Source organism: Scyliorhinus torazame, chromosome 4, assembly GCF_047496885.1.
Source record: "Scyliorhinus torazame isolate Kashiwa2021f chromosome 4, sScyTor2.1, whole genome shotgun sequence".
Taxonomy (NCBI): domain Eukaryota; kingdom Metazoa; phylum Chordata; class Chondrichthyes; order Carcharhiniformes; family Scyliorhinidae; genus Scyliorhinus; species Scyliorhinus torazame.
Genome location: NC_092710.1, coordinates 313,678,082 through 313,704,355, shown reverse-complemented (window position 1 = coordinate 313,704,355; position 26,274 = coordinate 313,678,082). Strand labels below are relative to the sequence as shown.

Here is a 26,274-nt window from a genome sequence, read left to right as displayed (position 1 = left end):
GAATCAACAATTCATAGAAAATGGACAGTAGCGCGTGTCAGCACGGTAGCATAGTGGTTAGCACTGTGGCTTCACAGCGACAGGGTCCCAGTGTTGTTAGAGTCCAATATAAAAATGTTAAAATATTGCAAGTTTAAGTTTCCTTTGATTGTCCTTGAGGCACAGATTCTTTTAAACATGTCCGATTTGGAATAGCTGGTTTCGTGGATGTGCTCAGAGGGAGAAGGTACTGTATTATTATGAGATCTCGGTTTCCTGGTAGATTTCCAGTAAAGTTGACTTCCTAACTGGTTCATACATTTGTTCCAAAACAGAGAGGGAGAGAGCCCAGAAATTCAGCCTGTTTCCTCTGCTGAAAACTTTCTCCACACTCTGTGTCATTTGCAAACACTCTCCTGTAGCTGCAGCATGGCCATTTTATATTTCCAAGGGGCTTTGAGTGGGTGTGCCTGTGGCAGCCGCCGTTTCAACATCTAGCACTCGGCAGTTAATGTCTCTATCCTTAGACAGTGATCAGTTTTGATGGGTCTCCGATTATAGGAAATGTCCCTCCCTTCAGACTTCCCTCAGGGTGTCTTGCTTCATTTTTCATCTGGGAGGGTGGCGTTGGATTTTCCAGCAATTTGTTCTGCCTCATTTCAGATTGCAACATTTTCAGTCAGTTGAAAGCTGAGAAGTAATATTTTCAAAAATAAAGGGACTTGGCCTTGTGACAGCATCAATGACTCAGTGAAAGTTCACAGGTCATGGTGCAGTTGGAAGAATCACGGCGGGGACAATCTTGCTTCCTGGTCTGCTCTTAAATCGCTCAAGTGATCTTCTTTGCGATGGGGGATATCATATTGAATGGTGCTGTGCCACTTTTGTTAACTGTTGTGTAACTGGTTGCAGGGAGCCGCTACCCACTATGTTCAGCATGCTGCACCCGCTGGATGAAATCGCACCCCTTGTATGCAAGTCAACAGGTGAGGATGACGCTGAGTAGCAAATTACCTTGTGTGGCTGACTCAGAGGATTTGTGAATGGAAATGTCTGGGCTGATGATTGTTATTAAAACATAATGATCAAAGAAAGAGACAGCGCCAGTCGGAGTAGTTGTACTAACGCAGGCACGGAAGTTGACTTCACCTCCAACGTCCCCCAGATAGACATTCCCATTCTCAGTTTGGAAACAACTGGGGAACTGCTTTCATGGAGGGAGCAGCAAATGGTAGCACTGTGGTTAGCACTGTTGCTTCACTGCTCCAGGATCCCAGGTTTGATTCCCGGCTTGGGTCACTGTCTGTATATTCTCCCCGTGCCTATGTGCGTTTCCTCCGGGTGCTCCGGTTTCCTCCCACAAGTCCCGAAAGACGTGCTGTTGGGTGAATTGGACATTCTGAATTCTCCCTCTGTGTACCAGAACAGGTGCCGGAATGTGGCGACTAGGGGCTTTTCACAGTAACCTCATTGCAGTGTTAATGTAAGCCTACTTGTGACAATAATAAAAGTTGTTATAAAAATGTGAAATGAACCTTCCACTGACTGGAGGGGGAAGAGGAACGATGAGCAGCAGGTGTATGTGTGGAATGACAGGCGGAGGGAAGTAAAATATCACAAATTCATAGAGAAATGATAGCGTCTATAGTGTCTGCCAGTTTTTTGTGAGTGCTACCAAATTAATTCCACTCCCCTGCTCTTGTTTTTCTCTTTCAAGTATTTATTCCATTACCTTTTGAAAGTTATCATTGAATCTGCTTCAACGCTTCTAAGCTTTTATTGTGGAGACAGTGGCATAGTGGTAATCAGAGGCCCAGGCTAATGCTCTGTGGACATGGGTTCAAATCTAATCTTGGGAGCTGGTGGAATTTAGGTTCATTTTATAAACCTAGAATATAAACCTCTCTATATATGACAATTATCATTGATTGTTGTAAAAATCCATTGACTCCATCTACACCCTCCCGCTGCCTGGGGAAAGCGGGCAGTATAATCAAAGATCCCTCTCACCCGGCTTACTCACTCTTCCAACTTCTTCCATCGGGCAGGAGATACAGAAGTCTGAGAACACGCACGAACAGACTCAAAAACAGCTTCTTCCCCACTGTCACCAGACTCCTAAATGACCCTCTTATGGACTGATTTCATTAACACTACACCCTGTATGCTTCATCCGATGCCAGTGCTTATGTAGTTACATTGTGTATGTTGTGTTGCCCTATTATGTATTTTCTTTTATTCCCTTTTCTTCTCATGTACTTAATGATCTGTTGAGCTGCTCGCAGAAAAATACTTTTCACTGTACCTTGGTACATGTGACAATAAACAAATCCAATCCAATCCAAACCCATATGGTTCACTAATGTCCTTCAGGCAAGGAAATCTGCTGTCCTTACCTGGCCTGGCCTACACATGACTCCAGACTCACAGCAAAGTGGTTGATTCTCAAATGCCCTCTGCAATGACCGAACAGCCACTCAGTTGAAGGGAAATTAGGTACGGGCAAAAAATGGTTCCCTTGCCAGCAACGCCCACATCGCATGGAACAATAACATTTTTCCTTGTTTGTTGCCAATTATTTGAAATTTTATCCAGTTACTGACCCCCCCCCCCCCCCCCACACACACATCCACCCACCCACTAGTGGACATAGTTTCTCCCTATTTATTCCATCATAAACCCTCAAAATTTGACCATTTCTTTAAAATTTAACTTTTTCTTCTCTAAGGATAACGATATGTTACCCTGTTTCAACTTAATCCATGCATTATTTGCAGTGGTGTGCACTGAGCACAATATAGATCTGATCATAGAGCTTGACTGTCCTGTTCATTTTGGACATACATCTATGGGGCAGCACGGTAGCGTTGTGGATAGCACAATCGCTTCACAGCTCCAGGGTCCCAGGTTCGATTCCGGCTTGGGTCACTGTCTGTGTGGAGTCTGCACATCCTCCCCGTGTGTGCGTGGGTTTCCTCCCACAGTCCAAAGATGTGCAGGTTAGGTGGATTGGCCATGATCAATTGCCCTTGGTGTCCAAAATTGCCCTTAGTGTTGGGTGGGGTTACTGGGTTATGGGGATAGGGTGGAGGTGTTGACCTTGGGTAGGGTGCTCTTTCCAAGAGCCGGTGCAGACTCGATGGGCCGAATGGCCTCCTTCTGCACTGTAAATTCTGTGATAATTCTATGATATTGGTGACTGTGATGCTGCCATGTACATCCGTTTCCTTGATGTAAAGCTCCATTTCGGGTGACGCAGTGGTTATCACTGCTGCCTCACAGCACCAAGGACCCGGTTCGATCCCGGCCCTGGGTCGCTGTCCGTGTAGAGTTTGCACATTTCCCCGTGTCTGCGTGGGTCCACCCCCACAACCCAAAGGTATGCAGGGTAGGTTGATTGGCCATGCTAAATTGCCCCGTTTCATTTGTTCTGCTCAGTTATGAGGTTCTTGGATATGCACGTGCTCTCAAGTTGTGAACTCCATTTTAACCAAATCATGCAAGCCTGTACAACATGGCCAGCTCAGACGCAATCCACATTGCTGAGAGAAGGACGGGACAGTGGGGAGTGACCAGCCACACGTTTGCTCTCCAAGAGAATCCTGGACTTCAATTTTTCCTGTCAGAATATTCCATTCATCCCCTTCCTTCCTCTTAAAAATATAGACTGGGCACATCGATTACCTTTATTAAAGGTGAAGCGGGAATTCAATCATAGTTTGTGTCATCAGGGGTTAAGTGCATAATTTGTAAATATATGCATAGGTTTGATTTGAAGAACCCTGCAGAAGCAAACCTAATTTGAAGGACCAGAAGCAATCACAGGAGTATTGTTACTCTTGAATGCCAGGTTAACAAAGCTTGCAAGCCACATATTAGAGAAGAAATAAACTTCAAATTCAAATTGAGCAATCAAAGCACCAATAATTTAAAAGTTTATTGGATAAACATATGGATGATAATGGCATAGTGTAGGTTAGATGGCTTTTGTTTCGGTGCAACATCGTGGGCCGAAGGGCCTGTACTGCGCTGTATTGTTCTATGTTCTATGTTCTATATGTTCTAATTGTGCATTGATAGTAGACTATTAATGTTAAATATTTTTGCATTTGGCTTATTGCAATGGGAAATTAACTGGAAGAAAATAACTTTTGGATTATTAATAATTATGCTAGTATATTTTTTAAATATTTTGGGATCATGCGATGAACCTGCTGCCTGTTGCCTGCCCTTGAGTTTGGTATCAAATATTATTAATAAAAGTAGCAACTATATTGTCCCAATACATTACTGATGTCCCAATATGATTTGTACAATTCTTTCCAACAGAATTAATTAATTTCTTCTCTCCCATTCAGTAGCCGTGACCAATATAACAAGAGTACAGTACATCGCCGACTATACCCTGAAGATTGTTTTCTCCAGCTCGACACCATCACTCATCATGACTTACGACACAGCACAGTGTCTGCATGCAGTTTGGGCATTACGCAAAATTAAAACAGAGGTACTTATTCCGTGGAGTTTAAACAAAACATTTATGCTTGCATTCTGAACTTCTGGCTCGAGAAAGGTGGCGCCACAGATTCTGCTGTTGTTTTCTAGGGATCCCCAAAGGTGAAGACGCGCAGAGCTCTGAGCTGATTAAAGTTTGATTGTAAAATCAGAGAAAAATATCCGCATCTCACTTTTATATAGCGTAGAAAACTCAACCTATGGGGCTTCATAGAGATGTGAGATCCTGAGCCAAAGAAGGAGGCGTTAAGAAAGTCACCAAAGTTTTGGTCAAAGTTGTGGTATTTTGTTTAATAAATTTAGAATACCCAATTCATTTTTCCAATTAAGGGGCAATTTAGTGTGGCCAATCCTGTAAGTTGCACATCTTTTGGTTTGTGGGGGCGAAACCAGAAAACTAGAACCAGAGGACACCATCTCAGACTAAAGGGACGATCCTTTAAAACCGAGATGAGGAGGAATTTCTTCAGCCAGAAGATGGTGAATCTGTGCAACTCTTTGCCGCAGAAGGCTGTGGAGGCCAAATCACTGAGTGTCTTTAAGACAGAGATAGATAGGTTCTTGATTATAAGGGGATCAGGGGTTATGGGGGGAAGGCAGGAGAATGGGGATGACAAAATATCAGCCATGATTGAATGGCGGAGCAGACTCGAAGGGCCTACGTCTTAAGGTCTTATGGAAACCCACACAAACACGGGGAGAATGTGCAAACTCCACACGGACAGTGACCCAGAGCCGGGATCGAACCTGGGACCCTCGGCGCCGTAGACTGCAGGGCTACCACTGTGCCACCGTGCTGCCTTTCAGTTGTGTTTTAAGGACGATCTCAGAGGGAGGTGAAGTGAGATGGTGAACTTAAACCAACTGGACTATTAAGCCTTCCGTGCAGTCATGATGGCAGACGTTGTATGATGAAACACATCCTCTTTTCCTCTTCCCCTTCCTCCAGAGCCATGCAATGTCTCCGGTGGGGGCTGAGAAGGACAATGTTATGGTGAAGTAACCAATCTTTCTAATAGTGATGATATTTGATCAGGATCCCAGCTCATGGTCACCTTGGATACCATGAGGACTGGCGGTCTGAGATCACACTGATTTTAAGGCAGAGATAGTGTCAGGAACAGGGTTTGAGGTGCATCTGAAGATGACTTCAGTCTTTTCCGATGTTCAGCTGGAAGGTTAGGTAACTAATTTTAATGTGGCGTCATAACATAGTATGTAGAGAAATTAGTAGAGAAATGTTACTAGGCTAGTAATTCTGAGGCCTGAACTCATATATCTGGAGACATGGGTTCAAGTTCACCATGGCAACTGGAGAATTTAAATTCAGTGAATTGAATAAATCTGTAATGGAAAGCTCGTCTCAATAACCATGACATTGAAACTGTTGGATTGTTGTAAAACCCCATCGTATTCACCCATATCCTTTAAGGAATGAAATATCCTGTCCTTACTTAGTCTGGGCCACATGTGACTCCAAACTCATTGCAAAAGAAAAAGAGGACATAAACCAGATACCAAGGATACAAAGCAGATACCAGGAATGTTGGAGAATGAAAGGTTTAGTGAGAGGGAAGAACTGAGGGAGATCAACATTAGTAGAGAAATGGTGCTGGGAAAATTTATGGGATTGAAGGCGATAAATCCCCAGGGCCTGAGAATCTGCATCCCAGAGTGCTTAAGGAGGTGGCTCTGGAAATAGTGGATGCATTGGTGGTCAACTTCCGGGATTCTATGGACTCTGGAACTGTCCCTGCAGATTGGAGGGTAGCTTACGTCACTCCAATATTCAAAAAGGGAGATAGAGAGGAAGCAGGGAATTATAGACCAGTAAGCCGAACATCGGTAATGTAGAAAATTCTTGAATCCATTATCAAGGACTTTATAGCGGAACATTTAGAAAGCAGTGGCAGGATCAGTCCGAGTCAGTATGGATTTATGAAATGAAAATCATGCTTGACAAATCTGTTGGAATTCTTTGAAGATGTAACCAGTACAGTTGACAAGGGGGAGCCAGTCGATGTGGTATATTTGGACTTTCAGAAGGCGTTTGACAAAGTCCCGCATAAGAGACCATTGTGCAAAATTAAAGCGCATGGGATTGGGGGAAGTGTATTGAGGTGGATAGAAAACTGGTCGGCAGAGAGCAAACAAAGAGTAGGAATTAATGGTCCTTTTCAAATTGGCAGTAACCAGTGGGGTACCACAGGGATCGGTGCTGGGATCTCAGCTATTCACAATATTTATCAATGATTTGGATGAGGGAATAAAATGTAACATCTCAAAGTTTCCAGATGATACCAAGTTGGGTGGGAGGTTGAATTGTGACGATGATGCAGGGACCCTACAGCATGATCTGGAGAGGTTGGGCAAGTGGGAAAATCAATGGCAGATGCAGTATAATGGTTATTCACTTTGGAAGTAAAAACAGGAAGGCAGATTACTACCTGAATGGTTGTAAATTGGGAGAGGGGAGTGTGCAGCGGGACCTGGTGTCCTTGTGCACCAGTCGCTGAAGGTGAGCATGCAGGTGCAGCAGGCAGTAAAGAAGGCTAATGGTATGTTGGCCTTCATTGCGAGAGGTTTTGAGGATAGAAGCAGGGATGTGTTACTGCAATTATACAGGGCCTTGGTGAGGCCACACCTAGAATATTGTGTGCAGTTCTGAGGAAGGATGTTCTTGCTCACGAGGGAGTGCAGAGAAGGTTTACCAGACTGATTCCAGGGATGGCGGGACTGTCATATGAGGAGAGATTGACTAGGTTAGGATTGTTCTCGCTGGAGTTCAGAAGAATGAGGGGGGATCTCATAGAGACTTATAAAATTCTAACAGGACTAGACAGGGTAGATGCAGGGAAGATGTTCCCGATGGTGGGTGTGTCCAGAACCAGGGGTCACAGTCTGAGGATTCAGGGTAAATCATTTCGGACAGCGATGAAGAGACATTTCTTTAGCCAAAGAGTGGTAAGCCTGTGGTATTCATTACCACAGAAAGTAGTTGATGCTAAAACATTGAATATATTCAAGCAGCGGCTAGATATAGCATTTCGGGCGAATGGGATCAAAGGCTATGGGGGGAAAGCAGGATTAGGCTGTTGAGTTGGATGATCAGCCATGATCTGTATCTATGTATTTACTGATCTCTGAAATGACTCCGAAAACACACTGCTGTCTCGGAACTGATAATTGCTCTCCTTGCACATGACACCAACATTCCATGAATGCATAAACACATAACGGAGACATAATATTTTCTCCTGCATTGTTCAGCCCCCGATAGCCTGACTGTATTTAGAGATTCTTTCTTGCTCAAACTGTGTACCACTCTCTGATTGCCGCCCAGGCTACGTTGGAGCACAGCTGTCCCAGGGTACCTTTCATTTTAAGCACTTAAATCCTCGGTGGCAGATGGGCCCAGGAGAACCATCCACAAATCTGTGGCTAATGCACTGCTCAATCCCATCCTATTGGGACGGCACGATGGCACAGTGGCTAGCACTGCTGCCTCACTGCGCCAGGGACCCGGGTTCAATTCAGGCCTTGGGTGACTGTGTGGGGTGTGCACTTTCTCCCCTGCATGGGGTTCCTCCGGGTGCTCCAGTTTCTTACCACAGTACAAAGATGCACAGGTTTGGTGGGGTTACGGAGATAGGGCGGGGGAGTGGGCCCAGTTAGGGTGCTCTTTGAGAGAGTCAGTGTCGACTCGATGGGCCGAATGGCCTTCTGCACTGCAGGAATTCTGTCGTACTGGGCAGTAACACGATCGCTCCCCAGTTTGTTTGCCCTTGGTCAGTGATGGAAAACAAATGTTAAATAATGTAATGTGTTCCAGCAGGCTGACCTTGGTTTTGACATGTACTTGCCATATCTCGTAATGCCAGGCCTGAATTCTTGTATGTCTCTCAACAGGAGCAAAACACAGTTCTAAGGTGTCCGAGCACGGCAGGAACCCCTCAGCAGATTGTCACCAGCAGTTCGCTGACTGCTCACCTCAGAAGCGTCTCAAAGGGAGAGTCACCTATAGCTTCTCCGTTCCAAAACTTCTCCTCCTTTCCTAATCCAAATCGATCTATAGTCTCTCCTGGTGCACACTCTCGCTCTCACTCTCCATCCATTTCAAATATGGCGGCTCTGAGGTGAGCACACAAGAGTTTCCATGGAATATTTCAAAACAATAATGGGAGTTTCGCTGTTCGTTGCGCAAAGGAAATAAATCCTTTTGGTTCTTCTGGTTGTCAGTAACGTTGCTGAAGCCTGTCTGTCGGGTCTTCGATGTACCATCAAATTAAGAACGTGGTGGTATTCTATTGGGGGACCATCTCCACATTGTGAGAGTTAATGATACAGTAGGTTTTATATTTTCTGTCACTTGGCAGCACAGAACTTAAATATTGCTGAAATGAGTGACATGTTGCCAAACCTTTTCATCTTGCACCTATCAGGACAAATGCAAGAATGCCAAATTTCAAACTGTTGCAACAATTTAGACAAAATGGTGCTGATTGGTTGACAATTCAAATCTGGCCAAGGCGTTGCCATGGAGAGAGGAATATATTCAAGCCGTGTGCCTTTTTTGAATGACCAGGGAGCTTGGTGAGCCGACAGTTTCCCCCATTCCTTTCTCCATGGCAACACCCCGACCAATCAGATTCAGCTTGCTAACCAATCATCACCCTTGAAGTCTAAATTGTTGCGCTTATTACTCCCTTACTCCTTTCCTTTCTTCCTTTCCCTCCCTCCCTCCCTCCCTCCACTGTCCTATCTCCTCTCGATGTCGTCTCCACCCTCTTCCTATGTTACATTTAGATTTATTTCACATGACACTTCCTGACGAGCACTTTTTTAGGATTCCACCTTCCCTCATGCACTAGTGTGTTAAAAAATAATTCGAAGAATTTTCTTTGTTAATGGTCCAATTTGAGATGCAGCATGTCATTCCTGTAACAATGTCTTGGTAGAAACCAGTAAGTGGACAAAGATCATTTACCCGTAAACCGCTGCTCAAGATCGTACTGCTTTACCAAAGATAATTTAGGAAACAGAACCCTCGTTTCTCAGTTTCCAAGTGGGATAGTGAAAATTAGTTGTGCCCAGCTTTGCCTGACTCGCCTTTTGTCAGGGTTAGGGTCTTTACTGAGTATCTAACCTCTCTTGAACTTCATTTGGAACAGAGAAAAAAACACAACTCGCCAAGGCTCTTTCGACAGCACCTTCCAAACCCATGACCTCCACCACCTGGCAGGACAAGGGCAGCAGACCCATGGGAAGGTGCCACTATCTGCAAGTTCCCCCCCATGTCACGTACCATCGACTTGGACTGCAGTGGTACAAAGATGTGCAGGTTAGGTTGATTGGCCATGCTAAATTGTCCCTTAGTGTGCAAAGGATAGGTGGGGTTATGGGACTGCAGGGGGGAGGTGGGCCTAGGTGGAATGCTCTTCCCGAGGGTCGATGCAGACTCGATGGGGTGAATGGCCTCCTTATGCACTGTAGGGATTCTATGAAAGGTGGCCGGCCACCACCGCCTTAGGCAATTAGGGATGGGTAATAAAAATGCTGATGTAGCCAGTGAAGCCCACCTCCCAAGAAAGAATTAAAAGAAAAATGCTCGCTTCTCCCCTTGCAGAATGATTTAAGCATCGTACCAGTGAGTTTCCTTGTAGCAGAACTTCCCTCCTATCATAGATTATCATAGAATTTACAGTGCAGAAGGAGGCCATTCAGCCCATCGAGTCTGCAGCGGCTCTTGGAAAGGGCACCCTACCCAAGGTCAACACCGCCACCTTATCCCCATAACCCAGTAACCCCACCCAACACTAAGGGCAATTTTGGACACTAAGGGCAATTTATCATGGCCAATCCACTTAACCCGCACATCTTTGGACTGTGGGAGGAAACCGGAGCACCCGGAGGAAACCCACACACACACGGGGAGGATGTGCAGACTCCGCACAGACAGTGACCCAAGCCAGAATCGAACCTGGGACCCTGGAGCTGTGAAGCAATTGTGCTATCCACAAGGCTACCGTGCTGCCCCTATCTTACAGGCTTGCTTCATTTACCCAGAGCCAAGCTGACTGCTCATTAATGTCTCCTTCCCTCTCTCCCCACCCCCACCTCCCTTCGGTGTAGCCCAGGACCAGGAATTGTGCTGATGATAAGCATTTGCTCTTCCGTGCTTTCCGACCACCTCATGCAGTTCACCGCTTGCAGCCCCCTCTGCCCGACTCTTCCTTGATCATTTCTCCAACAGACACTTTATGCTGGACATCTACCCCACTCTACTTGTTTCCTTAATGAGTCCAATACCAGCAATGGCTCGTCGAAACATGCACATTTGAAATGCGGCAACCCTTCCAATGATGACCTGCATTAATCAACCCCCTCCCACCATTGTTCAATGGGTGGATGGTGGTGGGTGGGTGGGTGGGGGAGAGATAATGCATTAATTAAGTATTAAATTATTCTATATCTTTAAAGAAAAAGGAAAAGTCAGTGAGAAGAGCCCCCCCCCCAAAAGACCCTCACTGCCCTCCCCCAAGTGTGAACTTGGCTAAACTATGTAGAGGTACAAAGGTGTGTTGTCCATTCCAGTTGATGCATACAGTCAGAATAACACCTTTTTGAGAGGGGTATCAGTGCGGAGAGCAAAGATTTTTTCTCCCAGTTTCCTGCATTATTGCTCTGAATCAGCAGCATGAGAATCATTAATGATGTCCTGTTTGAGATGCATTGCCAGATTTCCGTCTGTTTTCTCTCGTTTACGTCTACCCACTCATTTTGTTTCACTTCTTTGCCTTTCCAGCCGTTCTCATTCCCCGTCCCTGGGAACGTCATCGTTTTCTGGCGTGCAGCGGTTCAACTTATCGACCAACACTCCGTCTCCAAAGCGTGGCCGAAATTCCCACTCCCCGAACAGTACTCTGAGTGACTCCTTGCTGGTGCCTGAAACTGAACCGGTCATTCCAGAGCTGTGCCTTGATCACTTATGGACCGAAAGCATGCTCAACATCAGGTCAGTCAAGCGCTTTTTGTCGAGGCTTCTTTCCCCCCAGGAGAATGCTGTGGTAATGTCACACAGGACTAGTGATCCAGGCTAATTCTCTGCGGATAAAAGCAAATTACTGCGGATGCTGGAATCTGAAACAAAAACAGAAAATACTGGACAATCACCGCAGGTCTGACAGCGTCTGTGGAGAGAGAAGGGAGCTAATGTTTCAAGTCTGGATGACTTTTTCTCAAAGCTAGAAGGGACTGGAAATAGCGTCAGATTTGTATTGTTGTGGGGGCATAGACCGCGGGCTGGACAGGGGGCCTGCAATAGGTGGAGTTTGACAAAGGTGTCGTGGACAGTATTTTTTTTAATTTACAAATTTAAAGTACCCAATTCATTTTTTCCCAATTAAAGGGCAATTTAGCGTGGCCAGTCCACCTACTCCGCTTTGGGCTGTGGGGATGAGTCCCGCGCAGACATGGGGAGAATGTACAAACTCCACACAGACAGCGACCCAGGGCTGCTATCGAACCTCGGCGTCATGGGGCAGCAGTGCTAGCCACTGCTCCACCGTGCTGCCCCAGACAAAAGGAATGTAAATGGGGGTGACTAAGGCTAAGAAGGGTGCTGATAGTGGCACATGTGTGAATGGTGGAACAAAGCTGAGCATTGTGTCAAAAGGCAACTAGGAATGGGGAACAGATGGCCAAGTCGGGTGGAGGGAGGGTGAAACATTGGTGAGGGAAAAACAGATAATTCGAAACAATTAAAGTAAATTGATAGAAATAAAAAATGGGGTGAAGGTGGAGGAGGGAGTTCACAACCTAAAGTTGTTGAACTCAAATGTTAAGTCCGGAAGGTTGTAACGTGCCGAATTGGAAGATGAGGTGCTGTTCCTCCAGTTTACGCTGGAACATTGCAGCAGGCCAAGGATGGACATGTGAACGTGAGAGCAGGGCGGTGAGTTGAAATGGTAAGCGACAGAAAGGTCTGGGTCCTGCTAGCGAACAAACCAAAGGTGTTCTGAAAGCAATCACCGAGTCTGCGTTTAGTCTGTCCTCCGCCTTCATCCCATTTTTATTTCCATCCATTTATTTTCATTTCTTCCATTGATCTGCTTCTCATAAATCCATAGATTCCCGACAGTGCAGACTCGGCCCATCGAGTCTGCACCAACCCTCTGAAAGAGCACCCCACCCTGGCCCATTCCTCCACCCTATCCATTAACCCCACCCAACCATTGCACACTAAGGGGCAATTTAGCATGGCCAATCCACCTAACCTGCACATCTTTGGGCTGTGGGAGAAACTGGAGCACCCGGAGGAAACCCACGCACACACGGGGAGAAAATGCAAACTTGAGCAGAATGATGCAAACAGCCACCCCAGGCTGGAATTGAACCCCGGTCCCTGGCACTGTGAGGCGGCAGTTCTAACCACTGTCGCCGTGCAGTCCACTTTTTCCCTCACTATTGTTCGCCCTCCCCCACCCCACTAGGGCCATCTGTTCCTAGCGGCCCTTTGACATAATGCTCACCTTTGTTCTGCCATTCACACATCCTAATCTCTTTATGTGCCACTATCAATACTCTTCTTAGCCTGAATCACCCCCATTTACATTGCTCTTGTCTTTCTGTCCACAATCTGTCCACTTATTGCTGGCCCTCTATCCAGCCCCACTGCTCCATGATGCCCCCTCCCCTCCCCCACAACAGCATAAATCTGACCCCATTTCCAGTTCTCTCTAATTTTGAGAAAGAGTCATCCAGGCACGAAACGTTAACTCCATTAATTCTGGGGCGGCATGTGGCGCAGTGGTAAGCATGGGGGCTGCGGGCACTGAGGACCCGGGTTCGAATCCCGGCCCTGGATCACTGTCCATATGGAGTTTGCACATTCTCCCCATGTCTGCGTGGGTTTCACCCCCACAACCCAAAGATGTGCAGGTGGATTGGCCCTTAATTGGAAAAAATGAATTGGCTGCACTAAATTGTTTTTTTTTTTAAAACTCCCTTAATTCTCTGGGGGCATGGTTTCAAGTCCCTGGTGGAATTTAAATTCCGCGAATAAAAATCTGGGCTATAAATGTGGTGTCAATAAATTTAAGCCTGTAACCATCATCGAAGTTTGCAAAAACCCACCTAGTTTACTAATATCCTTTTGGAAAGGAAATGTGCCGTCCTTACCTGGCACAGTGGGCTAAACAGCTGGCTTATAATGCAGAACAATGCCAGCAGCGCGGGTTCAATTCCCGTACCGGCCTCCCCGAACAGGCGCCGGAATGTGGCAACTAGGGGCTTTTCACAGTTACTTCATTGAAGCCGACTTGTGACAATAAGCAATTATTATTATCTAACCTACCGATTACTCCTAATCCACAGCAATGTAATTGACTCTTAACTGCCCTCTGAATTGGCCTAGCAAGCCACTCTGCTCAAAGGCAATTAGGAATGAAATGAAATGAAAATCGCTTATTGTCACAAGTAGGCTTCAAATGAAGTTACTGTGAAAAGCCCCTAGTCGCCACATTCCGGCGCCTGTTCGGGGAGGCTGTTACGGGAATTGAACCGTGCTGCTGGCCTGCTTTGGTCTGCTTTCAAAGCCAGCGATTTAGCCCTGTGCTAAACCAGCCCGGGCAACATATGCTGGCACTGCCAGCGACGCTTATATCCCATGAAAGAACACAGAGGAGCAACCCATCTATGGTCACTTTTAGAGACATGGCCAAATTAGGGGGAACGAAATGGCTTATGTAATAACTTGTCATGTTTTCGGAACATGAACGAGCTGCTTCACTGTTTGTGAATTATTTCTGGGACCCAGATACTTCGGGTAAACACAGCAGCCAGCTTGTGCCTGGCATGAGACAAGTGACCTGTTGGTACATTTTAAAGGTGTTGGCTGAAGTATGGCTATTGGCCAAGAAAATGGGAAACGGCTTTTCTTCTGGCATACAAAAGTGTTGTTTACGCCCATTTGAACGGAGCCTCCCTCCGCTTACTGTCCCATCTGGAAAGAAAGCATCTCTGACATTGCAGCATCCGCTCAGTATTGAATGAAGAGTCAGCCGGGATTTTGTGAAATTTCTGCAGTGAAGTTTCTGCAACTGTAAAATTAGAGGAGAAATTTCTATCACTGGGTCACGGCTGCACTAAATGCTTTTCTCTCAGCAAACGGTGTACCTTTTCATCTTTACTGTGAATTTGTGCGATATTCCAGCTGAGGAAGAACTGACCATGCACTAATTAATGGCCGCTGTCTCATGCATATTATCCTCAGAAATCAGTGTGGTTGCCCGCTCCTTCGTTCCTATTATCTATATTTTTACTCTTGTTCTGTAAAGTGACGATTTCTGCACGTTCTCCCTGTGTCTGCATGAGTTTCCTCCAGGTGCTCCGGTTTTCTCTCTCAAATCCCGAAAGACGTGCTGTTAGGTAATTTGGACATTCTGAGTTATCCCTCTGTGTACTCGAGCAGGAGCCAGAATGTGGCGACTAGGGGCTTTTCACAGTAACTTTAGTGCAGTGTTAATGTAAGCCTACTTGTGACAATAATGAAGATTATTATTATGTGGTGAAGTACCCAGCAACAGTGAAAGTCAGGATGGTGAGTGACTTGGTGGGGACCTTGCAGGTGATGGTACTCCCATTTGTCTGGTGTCCTTTTGGGTGGTAGAGGTGGCAGGTTTGGACGCTGCTGTCAAAGGAACCTTGACGAGTTGCTGCAGCGCATCTTGTAAATGGCACACAGGGCTGCCATAGTGCGCCCATGGTGGAAGGACTAAATATTTAAGATGGTCTATGGGGTGCTGACCATGTGAGCTGCTTTGTCCTAGATGGTGTCAGGTTTCTTAAGTGTTGTTGGAGCTGCACTCATCCAGGCAAATTGAGAGTACTCCATCACACGGCTTTGGGGAGTTAGGAGATGAGTTACTCACCACAGAATTTGTCACCACTTATCTCTCTTCAAGACACAATATTTATATGGTTTGTCAAGTTAAGTTTCTTCGAGGGGCGATATTTAGAGTTTTTCTTGGATTGGATTGGATTTGTTTATTGTCACATGTACCGAGGTACAGCGAAAAGTATTTTTCTGCGAGAAGCTCAACAGATCATTAAGTACATGGGAAGAAAAGGGAATAAAAGAACATACATAATAGGGTAACACAAGGTATACATTGAAACTACATAAGCACGGCTTCGGATGAAGCATACAGGGTGTAGTGTTAATGAGGTCAGCCTGTAAGAAGGTCATTTAGGAGTCTGGCAACAGCGGGGAAGAAGCTGTTTTTGAGTCTGTTCGTGCGTGTTCTCAGACTTCTGTATCTCCAGCCCGATGGAAGAAGTTGGAAGAGTGAGTAAGCCGGGTGGGAGGGGTCTTTGATTATACTGCCCGCTTTCCCCAGGCAGCGGGAGGTGTAGATGGAGTCAATGGATGGGAGGCAGGTTCGTGTGATAGACTAGGCGGTGTTCACGACTCTCTGAAGTTTCTTGCGGTCCTGGGTCGAGCAGTTGCCGTACCAGGCTGTGATGCAGCCCGATAGGATGCTTTCTATGGTGCATCTGTAAAAGTTGGTAAGGGTTAATGTGGACATGCCAAATGTCCTTAGTATCCTGAGGAAGTATAGGCGCTGTTGTGCTTTCTTGGTGGTAGCGTCGACGTGGGTGGACCAGGACAGATTTTTGGAGATGTGCACCCCTAGGAATTTGAAACTGTTAACCATCTCCACCTCGGCCCCGTTGATGCTGACAGGGGTGTGTACAGTACTTTGCTTCCTGAAGTCCATGACCAGCTCTTTAGTTTTGCTGGCATTGAGGGAGAGATTGTTGTCGCTACACCACTCCACTAGGTTCTCTATCACCCGCCTGTATTCTGACTCGTCGTTATTCGAGATCCGGCCCACTATGGCCGTATCGTCAGCAAACTTGTAGATGGAGTTGGAACCAAATTTTTCCACGCAGTCGTGTGTGTACAGGGAGTAGAGTAGGGGGCTAAGTACGCAGCCATACGGGCCCTGGTATTGAGGACTACTGTGGAATAGGTGTTGTTCATTCTTACTGATTGTGGTCTGTTGGTCAGAAAATTGAGGGTCCAGTTGCAGAGTGGGGAGCCAAGTCCTAGGTTTTGCAGCTTTGATATGAGCTTGGCTGGGATTATGGAGTTGAAGGTGGAGCTGTAGTCAATAAATAAGAGTCTGATACAAGAGTCCTTGTTGTCGAGATGCCGTAGGGGTGAGTGTAGGGCCAGGGAAATGGCGTCTGCTGTGGACCGGTTGCAGCGGTATGCGAATTGCAGTGGATCAAGGCGTTCTGGGAGTATGGAGGTGACGCGCTTCATAATCAACCTCTCGAAGCACTTCATTACGACTGAAGTCAAGTCCACCGGACAGTAGTCATTGAGGCATGTTGCCTGGTTCTTCTTTGGCACCGGTATGATGGTGGTCTTGAAGCATAGAACATAGAACATTACAGCGCAGTACAGGCCCTTCGGCCCTCGATGTTGCGCCGACTTGTGAAACCACTCTAAAGCCCATCTACACTATTCCCTTTTCGTCCATCTGTCTATCCAATGACCATTTGATAGAACATGCAGGTGGGGACCTCGGAGTGGAGTAGGAACAGGTTAAAGATGTTCGCGAATACCTCTGCCAGCTGGTCTGCGCAGGCTCTGAGTGCACAACCAGGGATCCCGTCGCCTTCCGAGGGTTCATTTTCAGGAAGGCCGATCTGACTTCGGAAGCTGTAGCGGTGGGTATGGGTGAATTATGGGCTGCTGGGGCACTCAACAGCCGATTGTTGGTTACCTGCTCGAACCGAGCATAGAATGCATTGAGTTCATTGGGGAGGGGTGCGCTGCTGCCGGAGATACTGCTCGGCTTCACTTTGTAGCCCGTTATGTTGTTTAGTCCTTGCCACAACCGCCGAGAGTCTGTCTGTGACTCTAGCTTGGTTTGATATTCTCTCTTGGCATCTCGGATGGCTTTGCGGAGGTCGTACCTGGATTTCTTGTATCGGTCAGGGTTGTCTGACTTGAACACCTTGGACCTGACCTTCAGTAGGGAGTCAATCTCGCGATTGAGCCATGGTTTCCGGTTGGGGAACGTACGTACTGCTTTCTTTGGCATGCAGTCATCCACACATTTGCTGATGAAGTCTGTGACGGTGGTGGCATACTCATTTAAATTGGTCGCTGGGTTCTTAAATATCTCTATGCTGTCTCTAAGCAGTCACGTAAGAGATCTTCTGTTTCCTCGGACCAGCACTGCACAACCTTCTTAGCTGGATTCTCCCGCTTGAGTTTCTGCTTGTATGCCGGGAAAAGGAGCACCGTCTTACGGTCTGATTTCCCAAAGTGCGGTCGGGGGATGGAACGGTAGGTGCCCTTGATTTTTGAGTAGCAGTGGTCAAGAGTGTTGTCGGCCCTGGTGGGACAGGAGATGTGCTGGTGGAATTTTGGCAGTACACTCTTGAAGTTGGCCTTGTTGAAGTCTCCGGCCACGATGAACAAGGCCTCCGGGTGTTCTGTTTCGTAGTTGTTTATAACTGTGTACAGTTCGTCCATGGCCCTTCTCACTTCTCACTGTCCACCCTATCCAATCCTCTGATCTTCTTGTATGCCTCAATTAAGTCACCTCTTAACCTTCTCTCTAATGAAAACAGCCTCAAGTCCCTCAGCCTTTCCTCATAAGCCTGGGGTGGGATTTTTTTGATAATGATCAATCTTGTGTGGTGCGAATGTTACTTGCCACTTATTAGCCCAAGCCAGAATGGTGTCCACGACTTCCTGCTTGCAGACATGGACTGGACTGCTTCAGTTTCTAAGATGTTGCGAATGGCACTGAATACTGCAATCATCAGCAAATTCCCCGCTTCTGACCATATTACCATTTGATGCTAGGAATATGGAAGTTGTTGTGACATCAGAGAGTCGTGAGTTTGGCTGCCACATTGACCTTGCTGAAGTTTGTTCTTGAATCTTAGTTTCATAAGAAAAATGTTTTTTCTTCATTTGTAAGACGTTACTGGAGGCATGCTTTAATCAGTTTCTGCACCATCTGAAGAGTTTAGCACTTTTCAAGCGCAGTGTGTGTTTATTTTTGGCGGGGGGGGCGGTGTTGCTGGTTGCAGGTGTGGAAGTACCCGCTCTTCAATCAGTTATCTCATTTTGTAAGTCTGGATTCTATTTGATGCAAAATCTCACTTGTGTTACAGTGTAGAATACCACCGAGGAGGACACTCCCGGTTCATATGGCATTTCAATGAATGATGGAAAATACTATAAAAATGGAGTGATGACCTGAAAAAAATGTCACAATCGGAGGGGCATATTTTATAAATTAACCTAACGTTAAAGACATTTCCGGGTACATGGTCAATTTAAATTTCATTTGATTCAGGACTTTTGTTTCTCAATCTTGTAGCAATTCCTCGTCATTTTTATTTTCTCTAGAATAACATGAAGTTCAGTTTGCTGTCGGCACCCTGTTGGAAATGGCCCATGGAGACAGCTCAGCAAGTTTGATTTGAGGCCTGTGACTTTGTTGGTTTATCTCAACTGGTGCAGCAGTTAAGACTTCTTTGGGCTAGAGAGCAAAAGAAACCGATTCTTCCAACGTTGGTGCTCCCAGGTTTCTGTCCTGTGACCTCTTGCACATGCGTGCATGCTAGAGTTGGGAAAGAGGATGAACAGGTTCAGCTGTGATGGCGTCTGGAGTAGGGCAGCACAAGTGGTTAGCACTGTTGCTTCACAGCTCCAGGGTCCCAGGTTCGATTCCCGGCTTGGGTCACTGTCTGTGCGGAGTCTGCACGTTCTCCCCATGTCTGCGTGGGTTTCCTCTGGGTGCTCCGGTTTCCTCCCACAAGTTCCGAAAGACGTGCTGTTAGGTGAATTGGACATTCTGAATTCTCCCTCTGTGTACCCGAACAGGCGCCGGAATGTGGCGACAAGGGACTTTTCACAGAAACTTCATTGCAGTGTTAATGACAGCTTACTTGTGACAATAAAGATAACGATTATTAGTAAGGAATGGCATGGATGTCAACACTTGTTTGACTGGCTCATACGTGAAGAATGGCCCACTGGGTGAGGTAGTGGGCAGATTCCAGCTTCCACGGGAACATAACGCACGAGCATACAAAACAGGAACAGAAGTAGACCATTTGGCCCCTCAATCCTGCTCTGCCATTCAACAAGATCGTGACTGATCTTGTTTGTGCTTCAAGTTCCACATTCCCATCTACCCCTGATAACCTTTGATTTCCCATGCCCTATAAGATGATTTCCCATGCCTAATACGGTAATCTCAGCACGAGTTGTGGCCTTTAGAAAGGAGAAGAATTTGAAGAAATAAAATTGTGTGTTGTATTGCTTTGGGCAAAAAAAATAAAATGGAACCATGCAGAAGGTCAGTCAGCCTCGAGGAACAATAGACCAGGAGTAGGTTATTTAACCCCTTGGACCTGTTCACCCATTCACTCAGGTCATGGGCGGATCTGTGCCCTAACCCCTTCGCCCTGCCGTGGTTCCGTGTTCTTTGATAATCTTACCAAACAGGCTCCTGAAAGAGAGAGGCAGATCGGCAATTTGTAAGAGAACTCCTTATCAGAACTGCGGGGGAGTAATCTCGAAAGAACCGCCGAGACATTGCAGTACACCTGCCTGCATGGCAGAAACCTCAAGTGTCGACTTCTATTTTCACAGAGAAAAGAATTCTCAGGCTGCAAAAGTATTTATTACCAGCGATCTCTGCGGTCAAAAGTTTTTATGCTACTTGGTGGAGTCTCGCCATCAGCTGCGGTGAGTGTCAGCAGTGAAAACCTGCTCAAATTATAAACTAAAAGTAGAAATGTGCTGTGTTTGATCTTAGTTTTAAAGGATTTATAATGATGGCTAAGTGGACAGCCGAACTGTGTTTTTATAAAATGTAATTTAGGTGTTCGGGTGCACATCCCGCTCTTGGCCACATTACTTGCTGTCGTCTGATATATTGCACTATTTATATTTGGGTGGAAATTGAAAGTGAGAACTTTCTCTTGTGCGTTCGTTCAACCACCGTGCGGTAACATAGTGGGTAGCACTGTTGCTTCACAGTTCCAGGGTCCCAAGTTCAATTCCCAGCTTGGCTTACTGTCTGTGCGGAGTCTGCACGTTCTCCCTGTGTCTGCGTGGGTTTCCTCCGGGTGCTCCGGTTTCCTCCCACAAGTCCCGAAAGACGTGCTGTTAGGTGAATTGGACATTCTGAATTCTCTCTCAGTGCACCCGAACAGGTGCCGGAATTTGGCGACTAGGGGTTTTTCACAGTAACTTCATTGCAGTGTTAATGCAAGCCTACTTGTGACAAGAAAGCGTTGTCGATGGTAGCCATAATGTGGAAATGCCGGCTTTGGACTGGGGTGGGCACAGTAAGAAGTCTTACAACACCAGGTTAAAGTCCAACAGGTTTGTTTCGAATCACTCGCTTTCGGAGCATTCACCTGAGGAAGGAGCTGTGCTCCGAAAGCTAATGATTCGAAACAAAGCTGTTGGACTTTAACCTGGTGTTGTAAGACTTCTTACTGTGACAATGAAGATTATTATTAAAAATATGATTTGCTCCCTGTCAATCCTTTCAGCTTTCCTTTCCCTCGCCTGTCGAATTTGTTTTTGCCAAGATGTTGGAAAGGTCTATTTGTCAATGGGAGGAGCCGTGTGTTGGTGCAGGGTAGCTGCTCCCCTGCCCCATGTTCACATTCTCAATCCCATCCTGTGCCGTCGCCTTGCATTGCAAATTCTAACCCGAGATTTTTCAACTTATTGAGAATTTGATTGAAGTTTCGATCTATTTGCTCTGACGGTGATTTGGTAAAATTATGCAATGGCTTGCTGAGGCACCTGTTTGCATCTTCAGTGTTTGGAAAACCTTTCTCTACTGCTTCTATTTAAATCCTGAACAGATGTGTGAAATTTGAAGAAAGCAATGACTTGACTCAGCTGATTTTCGGAACAGTTACCGTCATACAGGCGAAAGATGCTGCCCCTGTGGAGGTGAGCTGGTATTTTAAACCCTGCGGCTGTTCAAATAGAACACATTTAAACAATCTGTCTTTTAGCAGCACCTTAAAGATAATAAAATGCCCAAAGACTTCACAGAAGCGATTCAAGCAAAATTTGACACTGAGCCACATGAGATATTAGGGTAGCTGACCCTAAAAGTTCGGGCAAAGAAGTAGGATTTAAGGAGTGTCTTCACAGAAGTAAGAGCGGTTTGGGGGGGGGGAATTGAGAGCTTGGGACCGAGTCAGCTGAAGGCACAGTCGTCAATTGTGAAGTGGGAGACTTGTGAAAATCAGGATCATACAGCATAGTTGGATTTATGGAGAATAGAAGTTAGGAGGCTAACTGGATGAGCATTGGAAGCATTGGAGGCACCATTGCTGGCATAACAATTGAAATTCTCTTGGTAACATTTCCTATGATTATGTTTTAAAAGCTGCTTACACCACTCCTAAGTGAGCCGGCTATTCCAGGATATTCAAGAAGCCGTTTGGTCACTCTGTCTACCCCTGGAATTATAGAATCCCTACAGTGCAGAAGGAGGCTATTCGGCCCATTGAGTCTGCCCCGACCCTCTGAAAGAATGTTCCACTCAAGCTCACTTCCCCGCCCTATCCCAATAACCCCTTAATCTAACCTACACATCTTTTTTGGTCACTAAGGGCAATTGATCATGGCCAATCCACCTAACCTGCACATCTTTGGACTGTGGGAGGAAACCGGAGCACCCGGAGGGAACCCATGCAGAGACGGGAAGGAAGTGCAAATTCCACACAGTCACCCAAGGCTGAATTGAACCCGGATCCCTGGCGCTGTGAGGCAGCACTGCTAACTACTGTGTCACCATGCTGCCTGTGTCCACTGTCCACTCCCATTTACCCTGCAGGACTGTTCACAGGTCAGAGACTATTCAGTTGACCAGCGTAGGGCAGTTTAATTTTTATGATTTAAAATAGTTCCACTGAGAGGAATTAAGACCACACTGACTCTCATGGCATAAATACCATGTGGCGTGAAGATACATTGGGCCAAGGAGGCAGCCTGTCTCTGCTTGGCCCTTGTGGAGAATGTTACTTTTGAACAATGTGATTCTTTTGCTAAGTTTTTAAAAAATATATATATTTATTAGTTTTTTAACACAATTTTTCTCCCTTACAAACAATAACCCCCCCCCCCCCCCGTAACAAAAAAAAAACGAGAAATCGTGCAGAGCAAGATATATACATGGCAAAATGATATATTTATTGCTAAGTTTTATTAACGCCGCCTCGTTATCATACGTGGCAGTTATGTCTGCATAATCAGATAGTTCTATTTAACATTTGGATTTGTTTAGCTGTGCTTCTGTAGATTGACCCTGTTTCTGTGCACAGCTTATTGGCATCTCAGTTTGTGCTTTACGATCATTTTTATTTTCTGTTGTAGAATCTGTTAAGTTTTAATGAGATTGAAAGTCAGGCTCACACTTGTGCCTGCATCCGACTGATAACCGTGTGGCTAGAGACGGGCTCAACTGTTGGATTTGGTTTTTTTAGTATAGAGTGCCCAATTAATTTTTTCCAATTAAGAGTCAATTTAGCGTGGCCAATTCAACTACCCTGCCCATCTTTGGGTTGTGGGGGCGAAACCCACGCAAACGCCACACGGACAGTGATCCAGAGCCGGGATCGAACCTAGGTCCTCGGCACTGTGAGGCAGCAGTGCTAACCACTGCGTTGCCCCTCAACTGGTGGATTTAGTCACAAATACACATTTACTTTCAGTGAAAATACACACCCAGAAAATCAAAGTATTCTATTTTTAAAAATAAATTTCAAGTGCCCAATTCTTTTTCTTTCCAATGAAGGGGCAATTTAGTGCGGCCAATCCACCGACCTGCACATCTTTAGGTCGTGGGGGTGAGATCCACGCAGACACGGGGAGAATGTGCAAAATCCCCACGGACAGTGACCTGGGGCCGGGATCAGACCCGGGTCCTCGGCGCCATGAGGCAGCAGTGCTAACCACTGTGCCACCTTGCCACCTTGAAAATCAAAGTATTCTGTAGTTAGTTTTGCGGATATCTTTTTTTGTGTTCCCCCCCCCCTTCTCCCCCCCCCCCCCCAATTTTACAACCAATGCAATGAGTTTTCTTTGGATGATAAATCTCACCCAGTTGTGCAAGCGCACTGTGAAATGAAGGTCTTCTGCCTCATTCCCTGCCCGCCTTCACAATGTGGGGAAACGTGGACAGCTCCCAGTGCTTGACCACTGTGAATGCCAGCTCAGAGAATGAAACAATCCTTGACTGCTGCGAGTCACAAGTTGTTTTTTAAAATTTTTTAAAAATATATTTATTAAGAATTTTAACACAGTTTTTCACCCTTACAAACAACCCCCCCCACCCCCCCCCTAACAAAAAGAAAGAAAGCGCACATAGCATGACATGAACCTAGCAAGTCAATATGATACAGAGCTTTGTACATTGGATTCCTCCCGTACATGTCAGTTTTCCAGATCCTTCATGTATTTTCTTGCTCAAATACCCCCCAAATAAGCCCCCCCCCCCCCCCCCCCCCCCGGGGTTGCTGCTGCTGCTGACCGACCTTCGTCTAACGCTCGGCGAGATAGTCTAGGAATGGTTGCCACCGCCTGTGGAACCCCTGCGCAGACCCTCAAGGCAAACATTATGTGCTCCAATTTGATAAACCCAGCCATATCATTTATCCAGGCCTCCACGCTGGGGGGGCTTCGCCTCTTTCCACATTAACAAGATCCTTCGCCGGGCTACTAGGGATGCAAAGGCCAGAATGCTGGCCTCTTTCGCCTCCTGCACTCCCGGCTCGTCCACTACTCTAAATAGTGCTAGCCCCCAGCTTGGCTTGACCCGAACTTTCACCACCTTAGATACTGTTCCCGCCACTCCCCTCCAGAACCCCTCCAGTGCCGGGCATGACCAAAAAATATGGACATGGTTTGCCGGACTTCCTGAGCACCTCCCGCATCTGTCCTCTACCCCAAAAAACCTACTCAACCTCGCCACTGTCATGTGCGCTCTATGAACCACCTTAAATTGTATCAGGCTAAGCCTGGCACACGAAGAAGAGGAATTAACCCTACTTGGGGCATCTGCCCATAGCCCCTCCTCAATCTCCTCCCCGAGCTCCTCCCATTTACCCTTCAGCTCCTCTACCAAAGCCTCCCCCTCTTTCATCTCCTGGTATATCGCCGACACCTTGCCCTCTCCGACCCATACGCCCGAAATCACCCTATCTTGAATCTCCTGTGCTGGGAGCAACGGGAATTCCCTCACCTGTCGCCTCACAAACGCCCTCACTTGCATGTACCTGAAAGCATTTCCTGGGGGTATCTCAAATTTCTCCTCTAGTGCCCCTAAGCTCGCAAACGTCCCATCAATGAACAGGTCCCCCATTCTTCTAATCCTCACCCGATACCAGCTCTGAAATCCCCCGTCCATCCTCCCTGGGACGAACCGATGGTTCCCCCTGATCGGGGACCACACCGAGGCTCCCATTGCACCCCTGTGTAGTCTCCACTGGCCCCAGATCTTTAGCGTTGCCGCCACCACCGGACCCGTGGTGTACCTTGTCGGCGAGAGCGGCAGCGGTGCCGTCACCAGCGCCCCCAGGCTCGTTCCTTTGCAGGACGCCATCTCCAACCTCTTCCATGCCGCCCCCTCTCCCTCCATCACCCACTTACGGATCATCGCGCGAGTCACAAGTTGTTGGTATACCAATACCTTCTGATACCGTGTCGCCTGAATTAAAAACCAGACTCCTGTGGAATTGCTTTGTTATTATGCAGTAAAATGCAACGGTGGACAACTTGCAGTTAAAACCCCGAGAGACCTTGCCAGTATTGGCTTCTGAGCATAAATGAGCGACAACGATTGACTTGCCAGTAAATCATGCTGTCACCTTTGATTGGATCAGTGCTAAGTCTCCAATTCCGTGGGAAGATTTGTTTCTGTTAAAGCGAAAAACAATTTGTTTTATACACTGGCATTTGACATTGAGAAGCAATGGCTAAAAATGAAATAAGCAACTAAAACAACAAACACGATAAATATTAAAACCAATTGATTGGATGTGGTTGAGGGCACAACACATCTCATTGTTTTTTTGACCAAAATGAATTGATATTGTTGTTCATAGCACCGTTTGATGTATTAATGCCTGGAAACATACAGCAACTAATTTGTTTGCCTGACTATATCTGTCTATATATTATAGTGTGCTGCCCTTCTCACATGTAATGTTTTTTGCAATTAGAAAAGATTCCCACGATCCAGTGATGGTGTCATCAAATTAGCCCCCCGTACGCTTATCCTAAAGGCTATACTGCATTCATAATCTTCATGTAAAATCACTGTTCATGCACTCCTACCATTCCGGCCTGGAGATTCAACCCCATTCCCTGGACGTAATCAGTGCTGAGATAGGGACAGAAGGATTAGTTCCCAAATGCCTACTCCAATGGTGGATAAGAGATAGATATTCAGGTTTTCTTTATCCTTATTGCAAGCAGTCGACCTCCAGATAGAAGGACATTTTCCTTCAGCAGCCTCTTTTTTTTCATCGAATGATAGAAACCCTACTTGGCAGAAGGAGGCCATTCGGCCAATCGATTCTGCACCGACCATTTGAAAGACCACCCCACACAGATCCAATCCTTGCCCCCATCGCTGTAACCCCACCTAACCTTTACACACTCGGGGGCAATTGATCATGGCCAATCCACCTAACCTGCACCTC

The 26,274-nt window shown here is 46.4% G+C and overlaps 1 protein-coding gene across 8 annotated transcripts in view; it reads left to right on the top strand.

The window, feature by feature from the left end:
- Positions 1-26,274, top strand: part of anapc1 (anaphase promoting complex subunit 1) — a 318,440-nt gene that overhangs the window by 37,292 nt on the left and 254,874 nt on the right. For 5 of the 8 annotated variants that reach the window (XM_072500091.1, XM_072500088.1, XM_072500087.1 and 2 more), the window contains exons 7-12: positions 892-965; positions 4,338-4,486; positions 8,404-8,630; positions 11,300-11,509; positions 20,189-20,284; positions 21,421-21,511. In XM_072500091.1, coding sequence (XP_072356192.1) covers positions 892-965; positions 4,338-4,486; positions 8,404-8,630; positions 11,300-11,509; positions 20,189-20,284; positions 21,421-21,511 — 847 coding nt within the window. The remainder of the gene's footprint in view (positions 1-891; positions 966-4,337; positions 4,487-8,403; positions 8,631-11,299; positions 11,510-20,188; positions 20,285-21,420; positions 21,512-26,274) is intronic. The other 3 variants (XM_072500093.1, XM_072500089.1, XM_072500086.1) reach the window with 1 other exon arrangement.